This window comes from Convolutriloba macropyga, chromosome 6 (assembly GCF_964194025.1).
Source record: "Convolutriloba macropyga chromosome 6, txConMacr16.3, whole genome shotgun sequence".
NCBI lineage: Eukaryota > Metazoa > Xenacoelomorpha > Acoela > Convolutidae > Convolutriloba > Convolutriloba macropyga.
Window position 1 is genome coordinate 58,840,017 of NC_134473.1, and position 11,708 is coordinate 58,851,724.

The following is an 11,708-nucleotide window of genomic DNA, read 5'->3' on the forward strand; positions in this document are numbered from 1 at the left end:
AACTACACTTCTGAAGAGGAAACATGAAAAAAATCAGGGAGTACCATAATTTTCTATAATTTTTTGGATAATTCCTTAACTCAAAATGCTCTCCTTATTTAAGAACATTTGAAAAATCGACAGACATCAGCAAAAACGAAGAAAAGAGAGAAACGGAGGAAACGGATAACACCCAATAAACTAAATGCAAAAAGAAGAAAGTATAGTAATAAATAATGTCTACGCAAGAGTGTGTCTCAGTAAACATTTTTTTAAATATCCGCTAAGCGATAGCTGAGGCTTTCTTTTTAGCCTTTTCTTGTTCTTATAATTCAAAGAATTTGGGTTGTATTGCGGCGCCGTCTTTGTTTACGACTCGAATTGGAGTATTGGAGAATTCTTTTTTAATCAATTTCATTGAAGTGAATTTTGAAGCAGGAAAAGAAAGTGAAATTTAGGTAAAAAAATCAGAAAGCGAAGGAATTTTTTCAATTTTTTCTTGTAAAGAGGTTTTTTTATGATTTTGTTTTAATTTTACGCTGACTTTGGTAGTGGTTAGAAGGTTTCTGGAAATTCATTTGAGTTTTATGTTAATTAGGATTTTTTCATTCATTTTGCTGATTTTTCGGCTAATTTTTGCGATTCTTCGACTATTGTTTTTTTACTGCCTCAAATTGGTAATGGCGAGACCCACATGGCTTGAGCAATTCTAAGTTAACAAAAGGGTTACAGTTTTTTGGATATGAAGCATTTTTTTGCTGAGAAAAATTAAAAAGAAAACATTTCTTTCCAATTTTTCGATTGTTTCCGTTTTTTTAAGTGAGTTTCTTAGCTTATTATGACTTTCCTATTGTTTTGCGAGCGTCTGGATACCCTAGTGGATAAAAGAATTTTTTCTTTGGATTTATGTGCGTTTTTAATATTAAAAATTTTATCAAATTTTTTCAATTTTTTTTAGTTTTGTAAGAGCTTACATTTTCTTGGTTTGGCTTCAAGTATTTTTAGAAAATTCTCAAAAGTGGTTTTAGTTGGTACTAGTTGTTTTGATGAAGTAATTTTGTCAGAGATAGTTATTTCGGCATCTCAATTTATGAGAAATTTGGATCTGATTTTTTATTATATTTTAACAGATTTGATTTTCTTATTTTAACTTTTTTTATAGTTTTGTTTCAAGATAATCATATTAATGGAGGCACGTTTTGTCTGATGAGTAGTTGGATGGGGTTTAAGTGGATTTTCACTTCGAATCGTTTCTGGAATTCTTCCGGCTATGTATTTCTTAAGATCTGTTCACACATTTTCATGATTTTGAAGTCAAATTGGAGTAGTGATTTTGGTCATTCCGAAACAGGAAATGGAGCAAAAAAGCGAGTGGTTTTGCGGCTTAAAATTTTTTTTCTCTAATTTTTATGTAGAGTGAGAAAACGGCGTTTGAACAAAAAATTGCTTTCTCGCTAGAGGTTTTTTTGTTCACACGCGGCAATTTGACTTTTCCCAATTCACTCGTAATCCATTCTAAGCCTAGTTTTCGTTTAGTCAATGAAGATTCTTTGAATTGTTTGTCAGGACTTGTCCTATAATGCTTTTTTATTTCGTTTAGAGCTTATGACGTCACAGTCACTTCAAATCTGCTTTTTTATTCGTTCGTGAAATTTCAACTGAAATGCCTCTGTGACGTCATTTTTCACACTTGGGATTTTCTTTTTCAATTGCGGTTTTTTAATGGTTTTTTCAATTGCATATTTTTGTTAGCCACACTTGACTTGCCTCACTCTGAAGCTGACTTTTTTTTACTTCTTTAACTCAAATAGATAGGGTCAGGTTTGTGCCTAGAAGGGTATTTGAGGGAGAGCCATATGTTCAACAGCCATATGTTCAAAAACAGCCATAGGGTCAACAGATTCCTAATCAAATAATAAATTATAAGCCTTTTTTAACTAATTTTTCTTTGGTCTGTTCCTTTCACTACCTTTTTGAAACACAGTCCGACCGATTTTTCCTCGAATTTGCTTATAAAAGAATTTTTAATACTAAAACTAGTTTTCCTATCCCCCTTGACTCGAATTTTGGAAGGCGTTCATTTTTGCATGCCGTCGCTGTTGAGTTGGATAAGCTTGTTTTTATTTGAAACCTATACCTAACTGGTTTTCACGGTACTGCTGAGGTTTTAAATGGTGTTTAGACCAATAATAAAATAAACCATAAAATAAAAAAGCATCTGTACTCTCGAGCTGCCGAGCAATGCAATTAAAACCATCAACAAATTTACAAGACCAAAAAGCCAAAACTGCTCCTGCATTGCAGCAATAATATTGATTCCTTTAAGCGTTTCTTATGAGGGTCCTCTCGATCATTTTTGATCCATTAAACATTAAGCATAACTTTAAAAGAACCAAAACTGAAAAACTGATTAATTAAAAAAGAACAAAGTTCAAAACTGTTGCAACATGCGGATGTCAACAGGAAGTCAACATGCGGCTTTGTGATGTGGTATCGGCAAATTGTCAAGAAGCTAACAAAGTTAGCTTCAAAGATCAAAACTTTAGACCGATTGCTGAAATAGAATAGTAACCGATGACTTTAAATAAGGGGGTCCGATGACTTTCTTCAGGTTTTTCAGCACTACGAGAAGTGTAGTGAAAGCAAGCTTTTTCAATATTCGACAGATCATTAATTATTTCGAGGAGTTTAACCCTGTGGTCTGAAAGTTCTGAAACTTGCAAGTTAATTAAATGGGAATGAATGATTTATGCAAGATTTGTGCAACATTTAAATCATTTGCCAGATTTTGAGCGCAACCCCACAAAGATCCTGCAAGGTTTTAACTCCTTTTAACTTTTTTCTCGTTGCTTGATTACACGTGGTCATCGGTTAATATAAAATAGCTAATCAAATATCGGGATATCTATTGGCGTCAGTTAAAAGTTGATTTTGTGTAGACTTTTTGGTATGTTATGAAATGTTCTGTCCTGTTTCTCCCATTGCAAGCTCGGCATCGGGTAACGTGGAGTTACAGCATAAGTTGATAGGACCACTAATTTGCCAAGGTGCTTGTACTTTCCTCCAAAACAGTGCCGGTTCAGTTTTTTAATACTGTTTGACGCGAGTTTCATCACGCGAGTGGAAAATTTCTTTTCCATGTTCTTTGGTTGTTCCATGTTTTTCTCATTCCTGTAACGATCCTGCAGGAATACGATTTTAGGAAAGAAGACGTAGAAACTTGACGGGGTCCTATCTTTTGATCGCGGTACAAATTTTAATTACGTTTTTCAGTAATCTTATACTTATCTAAGGTATGCTTAATCTTTCACGGTTCTCTTCCCAGTTCTTATAGTATTCTAAAACTTGGCAGAAAATCATTATCAGAAATATCAGGGACTTAGGTCCCCCGGGGGCACAATAAAGGGCCAAAATTTTGGATTTTTAGTTTTTAGTTGCACCTTGCAAATTATATACATACATATTTAAGTTCTGTTTTTATTTGAAACTTATACCATGTTGCAACAGCTTTGAACTTTGTTCTTTTTTAATTAATCAGTTTTCCAGTTTTGGTTCTTTTAAAGTTATGCTTAATGTTTAATGGATCAAAAATTATCGAGAGGACCCTCATAAGAAACGCTTAAAGGAATCGTTATTATTGCTGCAATGCAGGAGCAGTTTTGGCTTTTTGGTCTTGTAAATTTGTTGATGGTTTTAATTGCATTGCTTGGTAGCTCGAGAGTACAGATGCTTTTTTTATTTATGGTTAATTTTATTATTGGTCTAAACACCATTTAAAACCTCAACAGTACCGTGAAAACGAGTTAGGAATAAGTTTTAACTAAAAACTGAGCTTCTTCAACTCACCTGCCACGGTATGCAAAAAAGTACGTCTTCCAAAATTAGAGCAAAGTTTGGAAAAATTGGAATATAGAAATTATACTTGTAGGCGAAAAGTCAAAAATCGATTTTGTTTTTTCAGCACTGTTGAGATTTTAAATGGTGCTCAAAACAATAACAAAAATAGTTACAATAATATAAAAAAGCGTCTGTACTGTCGAGAGATGCAGAGCAATCAAAACCATCAATAATTTTACAGGACAAAAAGTTCCCAGAACTGCTGCTCCATTGCAGCAAACATACTGAATCTTTTTACGGGTGTCTTTTGACGTTGTTTTTGATAGTTTTTTTATCCAAGAGGCACTAAGTATAATTTTAAACCGGCCACAACTGACAAGCTGATAGATAGAAAAAGAACAAAAATTAAAGTTGTTTTAACAAGCAGCTGAAAAAATGCCAATTTTCAACTGGAAAATGCGCTGCAACGACAGCTTCACACGAGAGACAGAATTTAAAACAACTGTGGAATGTCTTGTGCACTGTGGAGTTAGTGATTGTAGTATTAAATTTAGAAAACATCACATTTTCTGATGAATTGTTCGCAATTAAAACTAAGATTACTAACTCTGCCATGATCTCTTTAAACATCATATCATACCAGTGACAAAGACGGTAACAAAAATTATAACGCAAATACATATGCTGAAATAACGCTAATTTTGAATACAACTAAAATGCAGCAATTCAACATTCAACTTAATACCAACCCGTGTCAGCCATTTAAAAATGTTTTGTGGGTGGGATGCACTTCTTCAAATATCTGTGAAGAACTCAGATTTTTTTTAACTCCAGAACAAAAAATGCCATCACCTGAGGTCAAGGCAAAAAAGCATTGTGATGTTGAATCGGCAAATTTCTAAGAAGCTAAGAAGTTAGCTCCATTGATCAAAACTTTAGACCTATTTCTGTAAGAGAATAGCATCCGATGATTTTAAATAAGGTCAATTCTTAAAGTGTTTCATCACTCTGGAAAGAGTTTCGTTGTAAAAATGTTTCTTGGTTTTGCGGAAAGAAACCAACCTAAAGAAAGCAAACATTTTCAGGTTTTTACAGTTTATTATTTATTACGAGGAGTTTAACCCTGTTATTTGTAAGTTTTTAAACTTGCATGCTAATTAAATGGGAGTGCATTCTTTATGCAAGATTTGTACAACATATAAACAACAAATTTGAACCCAAGCGCAGAAGAGTCTTGCAAGGTTCTAAGTCCAGTTCATTTTTTTCCTCGTTGTTTGATTGCGTTTGGCGTTGGTTAAGCTGAAATGGTTAATCATTTATTCGAATTTCTATTGGCGTCAGTTAAAAGTTGAATTTTCCAGGCTTTTTTTGTATAATTCTTGAAATTTTCTGTCCTGTTTCTCCCATTGCGAGCTCGGCAGCGGGTATGGTGGAGTTATAGCATAAATTCTAGGAACACTAGTTTGCCAAGGTGCTTGTTCTTTTCCCTAAGACATTGCAGGTCCAGTTTTTTAACTGTTTGCTGAGAGTTTTCATTACGCGAGTGGAAAACTTCTTTTCCATGTTCTTTGGGTGTTTCAGGTTTTCTCATTCCTGTAACGATCCTGCACGAATTCGAGTTTTTGAAAGCAGACTTAGAACATTGACGAGCTTCCTATCTTTTGATCGCGGTACGAAGTTCTAATACTTCTTTCAATGTTCTAATACTTCCTTAAGGAATGCTTAATCTTGCAAGGTTCCCTTCCCTGTTTTTAGAGAGTTCTAAAACTTAGGGGAAAATCATTATCAGGAACTTCAGAGACGTAGGTAAAAGAGATGTCCGGAAATAAAAAATATTTCTTACAGCTAAAAAGCATCATTCTGGAACTCACAAGATACAGGAAAGTGCATGTTTGATAGGGTCTTGTGTTTATTTTTTGTCAATTTTGGATGCAATTTGTCGATGTCTTTATCTCATGGCTGCTGAGAACACGCCATAAAATGGAACGCACGCCGTGTCCTTGATATTGGCAAAAATTTGCGTAGAAACATTTTGTTTGACATAGTCATCATAACTGAGTGAATTAACGGCATCATTTCAAAGTGAAGTCAACAACAAAATCAACATTGCAGTTGACTTAAATTTGAGTCATGATTGACAAAGCGAATTCTAATTGTTATTAAGGAAAGAGGTGTGTTTGTAGTCAGATAACATTTAAATGAGTAAACAAATCGTTTTGATATCAAAATTTAGAAAACTGCAGTTCATTTTGATTTCAATTTAGCATCGCAATCGGTATCGTTAAAGTTTGATCTGAACTCGAACACTTTAAAATGAAGATTTCAATTGGATTGGTCGCATTTTGTCTAGCTACTCTCTGCAATGGGTAAGTTAACTATCAAGGTAACACAATTTCAAGCATTTTTTCTTCGGAATAATTGTACGAACAAAAAAAATTGTGGAAGTTAAGTGCGGTCTTCAATCAATTGCTCTGAATACATTATCATAATCGGCAAAAAATTCACTTGAATTCTCAGAGTTAAATGAAAATGAAACGTTGATTCTTTCTGATCTGAGTTATAAAAGCCTTGAAGATTGCACGGACAATGAATTGAAGACGATTTGTTTTTATTTCACCATATTCACATAATGATGGCTTTTTGCCAGCGCGAGTGAAAAGAACAGGGATCACAAAATTGTTATGGAGCCTTCTTTGTCTGGTTAAGTTTAATTTCTAAAGAATGCGGCGAATGGTGAAGTTCCGGCCCATTTTTCTCCGCTCTTATAAGTCAGATCGGAAAGCAACAATATTTAATTTTACTAGCCGCCTGTTACTGAATTTTGATACTGTTTCATTGTAGGATACGCTCTATTAGAAGACCTACCACTCTTAGCAGGTTATAAAGATTATTATCAATGAAAAAAGGTTCATTACTTTGTTCGCACTGGCTTATGAAAGAAAGATATTGCTCGGTGTTGGGGAGGGGGTAGATCTTACTTTTAACTGCCACGTACTTAGCCGAATGTTCTTTTCTTAGAAACATCGAGATCTTCAAGGCAAGATTTGAAACTGAATAAGTTGGTTTGCTCATATTTTCTTTTGTTTTCAAACATCTGCAAAAAATTTTCTGCAAAGTTCCTTACAAAAACTGTAGATAATGTTATGATAATGCTATGCAATTCTTTTCTCTAGTTTGTTTAAGTTGGCTAAATGATTCTATTATTCTGAACTTCTGAACGCATATGTCTTTTGAATCGCGAGCAATTTTTAAACAGGTTAAACTGTAAAACCAACTAGCTATCCTTCTGTAAATCAATGATCCAGAATTCGAGAGGAACTGATAAGTTAGTTGATTGCGTAATTTTGGCGCCAGCTGTCTATCCAAGTTGACTTCATGAGACATTCATCAGCTTGTTGATCTAGCGGAATTGTATTGCAAATAAATTCTGTATTTCTAACTCCACTCCCCCTCATTATTGCAGTTTACAAGCCCCAATACAAAACAATGAACTCGTGCTCCTAGGGGTGTATTAGTAACATGACCCCTAGAATTGTGGTGAGTGAGACCGAATAGTAATAATAAGTGAATATTAGATTGCTGCACATTTTGAAATGCCGAAAGTCTGCAGTGCCAGAAGTTAAAATGCCAGAAGTTGCTACTTAGCCAGAAGTTGACTTTCGTCATTTTAAAACGTGCGCGTTTCGTGTTCTAAGTATGGTTACGAGACTCTGCAGAAGTCACTTCTGACTTAAACGCCAGAAGTTCTCAGTGACTTCAAGCAGATTCACGTAACCATTACTTAATTTACAGGTGTACAAAAACGGTCCATTAACTCTGTTGAATAATTAAGCTGTTGAATAACAGCACGTGCCTTGAAATTTACGGATATGAAGTCATCTGAAAATTAATGATAATAATTGGTGAATTTCTGACAAATTCCAAAACATGCAAAATGAAACCCATCGCCGGATTAAGTCTTAATTGGCTACGTGTACACGTCACTGTTACGTTGCACAATCAAGCTTAATTATGTTATGATTGCTGGGAAGTCGAAAAAAAAGATTGCAACACCGCATATAATTATTTATGTTGTCAGAAAAAAAATACCCCGGAAATCACTGTGTGGAATTTGAGCGTTCAGGAGGTGTTCAAGCATATCATCTTTTTTTAAAAGAAAAAAGCTGGAAAAATAATTAATGAAATGTTAATTTTGTCAGATAATTATTTAAAAATTGCCGTCGTATGGGAGCACTTATTACAGAATTCGTGACAAAATTTCTTTGAAGACAGTCAATGATATCGAATTTGACAACTTTGTGTAAACCATTTTAATGGATGTGGCCGTGAGGTGTACTTTTCATATTGACCGAAAAGGAAACAGAACTTCAATAGGAGAGGGTAACATTCCATTTCTCAGAATTCATTTTGACAAAATTCTTTTTATAGCTACCCGCGGATTGAGGTGACCCCAATGTACAGAGCGGTACACAGTTCCTACACGGACTGTGGCAAAAGCAGTGATGTATTCCACGCGACTGGCATCTCTGTATCCCCAGACACCATCAGCATTCCTGGAACCATCACCATCTCTGCAACTATCTCTTCCTCTGCCAACGTGTCCGCCCCCATCAAAGGTATTCTCTCATGGTAAAATAACAAAAACTTCGTTGCCTTGCCTGAAATACCAGCTTAGCTGCCGGTTTTGAAATCAGGCACTGTATAAAAAAAACTGGCACTGCAGAAATTACGCATTTTTAAATTTGTGCGTTTCCTTCCACACATTATTTTGCTTCGATGAATTTTTTAAATTTTTCGATTAATTTTCAACTTTTATCCATTATTTCTTTAGGTTTATAGCAACACTATCTTCGGTGTTTTAGTAGATATTTAAAAACCAGATGGAGATATTTGCTTCTCTAGCCTGCCTCTTGTTGGAGAACAATAAAACCCATTTCTCAAAATCTCCAACATGTTCTTTGAAGTATTTCTTCAGATGCTCTTGGGGTGTTAATTGCACGTTTCGGGAAAGAGAAAAAATATGCTGTCTAATTAAAAAAAATCGAAGTTCTGTCTTTGCTGAAATACAAACAATACTTAGGAATAAGTTGTATCCTTTCTGATTCACACACATATTGCGGTAGAATTTCCTACCCTTTAATGTGCTATAAAAAGCAGCTGGTTGCAACCCAGCTCGGCTAAGTTTTTCATTATGCGAACCTTTTTTTCCTTCTTCAGACCATTCGGAATTTTCTAGGTTCTTCCTCGCAAGATAACTGTGATACCATCTAAAAATTTCCCAAATTTAGAATCCAACTAAGTTAAACTTCATTTTCCTTAAAAAAAATTTATCTTTATATATAATTTTTCCTCATTGATATCGATTATTGTGCTTGATTAGGGGAGGGTATTCGATGAAAAAGTTTCGATAGTTTCAAAATAAACTTCAGGTCAGGTTTTTACTTATAATAGCGATAGTAATTTTTATTAGAGCACAATTTTTTTTGAAAAAATAATAATAGTGACTCCAGTTTTTTTTCCCTCAAAATTAAAGTATTTTTCTAAATAAGTTATTGATACCTGACAAAAAATGAACAATTTGTCATCTAAGAGAGCGTACCTTTTTTTCCAAAGGTACAACAAAAAAAAACAACAATTAAGTAGCTTTATGCAAAAAAAACTGCAGTTATTGAGTCTTCGGCTCGTTGTTTTCAGGTTTTTCAAGCTCAAAACTGCCCGATACTATGTTTTTGTTGATAAGGAATCAATTGTTATGATATAAATTGTTACAGCGAAACAAAAGGATGCTAAAAAGTGTGCATTAGTCAATAAACATGTTCCATCTCATTGTTCGGAAATTGGATTGAAGAACTGCTCTTTGAAAATAAAAAAACTGTTATCACTGCTGTTTTTTTTTCGCTGCTAATTGACTACTTCAAAGCCGCTGCATTTTCAGAATAAAATTAATAGCATTATGAGGAAACGGCGTTCGTTAAAAACGCTTGTTTCTTATGCCAGAATTAACCTTTTCGTTGAACTTCTGAACAAGAAAAAAAATAAATTCGAAAATAAAATTAAGCTAAATTGAATTCGATTGATTTTAGCTGACTTGGATCTTTCGGCGAAGGCACTTGGGTTTACTATTGATCTGTGTAAGGAGAACATAATCAACTGCACATACGCTGATGTGTGTGCAGATCTGGCTGCAGACGATGTCCCTATCTGTCCAATTCCAGCTGGCAGCATTTCTGTCAAGCAGGTTACTGACTCAAACTAACAATCAAGAGATCGGGCGGATCTTTTTAACAGTTTCATTCCCTATAACAATAAGCCGAGGGAAGCATTTCTTGATAGAACTTATAAGTGCGCGTTTTGTGGACCAATCAGAGAGCATACGTTTTTTTTTTGCATGGCCGAGAACAGCGGTCAGCTTTCGCGCTGATATTAGCTTATGTGAAACGGAAAGGTATGTGCATTTGTTCAGTATTTTATAATAAAAAACAAAGTAAAATTGTTGAAAAGATTCTAACATTTGAAATAGATAACAATAGTTTCTTACAAACACTGAACGGTGTAAATATAATAAATGAGCGCCAGTAAAAATTTGCGCAGCTAATTTCTGTTGACGCAGAAAAGTGAGTTTGTGCAATTAAGCGCTACTTCGCTTTTTTAAATTTCGTTATGAAATTTTTCCAATCTCAGAAACTGTAATCGAACTATTGAACGTAAAGAGCAAAATCAATCAATGAGGTATCACATCATTTTCTATTTTGAGCATTTCTGCATTGCGTAAAAGGGGCGTTGGGAATATTGGCCGACAGGAGGTGTAGCTGACAAGAAAAAATGACAAATTCAGCCGGCAGCTTAATTCAGATTGGTTGACAAATCTCATTGGTCCAAATATCACATGTTAGTCCAACCATTACAATTGGTGTGCTGTCGGGTTTTCTCTCTAGTACTCATTTTTTGGTGTCAGCCGAACCCCCTGTCGGCTAATTCGGCTATCCACGCCACAAAATCACGCAGCCGTCCAAGGTTGATTTGATGTTTCAGCTGACCCTTCCGATTCCATCTATTCCTCAGCTGCCCCATTTGAACAAATTGACAGTTAATGCGAAAGCTGTTCTCAGCCAGGGAGACACAGAACTGGGCTGCTTCGAAGCCAAAGTCGTATTGCATATCACCTGATAAAAGGAAACAACTACTCGATACCAACATCGCCAACCACGCGACTCATATTGACAACCATCAGCAACCTTTACAACTAAAACAAACGAATTGATATCAAAACTCTTGAAAGTTTAGGCCAATTTTGGCAACAGCTTTTAAGCTTTGAGGTACCATGACGTTACCAAATCATAACCGATCATTAGTCAGTTATGGTATTCCAAAATAACCAAAGTTGAAGTTGAAGCCGATCATATATATTCAATATAATTCATAATTAATCAGTATAATTTAAATTAGATGGTTGCATAAAATTTAATTTAATAAAATCTCATATAAATTGAAACCAATGTTTTCCTCAAAAATGTCGAGAAAATGAAAGTCGCCACCCATTGAAGTCGTCCGCCCCAGTGAAGTCGTCTTGGCGATGTGTAGAGATATTTGTCCTATGAACAGATTGTAGTATTATTATTATTAGAAAAATCTCATAACCTCCGGAGTCCGAACGAATTTCAAATTGTTGCAACCCTCCTTGAAGGAAAAGAATTTAATGACATGCTAGGATTTTTTAAATAAATTAATTTTGGCCGACCGATATCTTTTGCGTAGAATAATATAGCCGAAAAAATCGAGTGTTGTAGAGGCAATTCCAATTCTTTGTTTTTTAAGAGAACATGAAGGGAATAATTTTAAAGTCCATCCCTTTTCTCGCATTTTCGTGCTTCAAGTACAACAAAACGGCTCGT

General features: G+C 34.8%; 1 protein-coding gene across 1 annotated transcript; it reads left to right on the top strand.

The window, feature by feature from the left end:
• Positions 1-6,031: 6,031 nt before the first annotated feature.
• LOC142341084 (uncharacterized) lies at positions 6,032-11,308 on the top strand. Its single transcript, XM_075391946.1, has 4 exons — positions 6,032-6,182; positions 8,245-8,432; positions 9,900-10,054; positions 10,849-11,308. Exons 1-4 carry the CDS (start codon positions 6,130-6,132, stop codon positions 10,981-10,983), a joined length of 531 nt encoding a protein of 176 aa, XP_075248061.1. The 5' UTR covers positions 6,032-6,129; the 3' UTR covers positions 10,984-11,308.
• The last annotated feature ends 400 nt before the right edge of the window (positions 11,309-11,708 follow it).

What these genes read in the sequence shown, in the direction of transcription:
- LOC142341084 (XM_075391946.1), top strand. Translation starts at nt 6,130, where the DNA reads ATGAAGATTTCAATTGGATTGGTCGCATTTTGTCTAGCTACTCTCTGC. An exon ending in CGTGTCCGCCCCCATCAAAG is followed by an intron (nt 8,433 to 9,899) that starts GTATTCTCTCAT and finishes GATTGATTTTAG; the next exon opens with CTGACTTGGATCTTTCGGCG. An exon ending in GCAGCATTTCTGTCAAGCAG is followed by an intron (nt 10,055 to 10,848) that starts GTTACTGACTCA and finishes TTGATGTTTCAG; the next exon opens with CTGACCCTTCCGATTCCATC.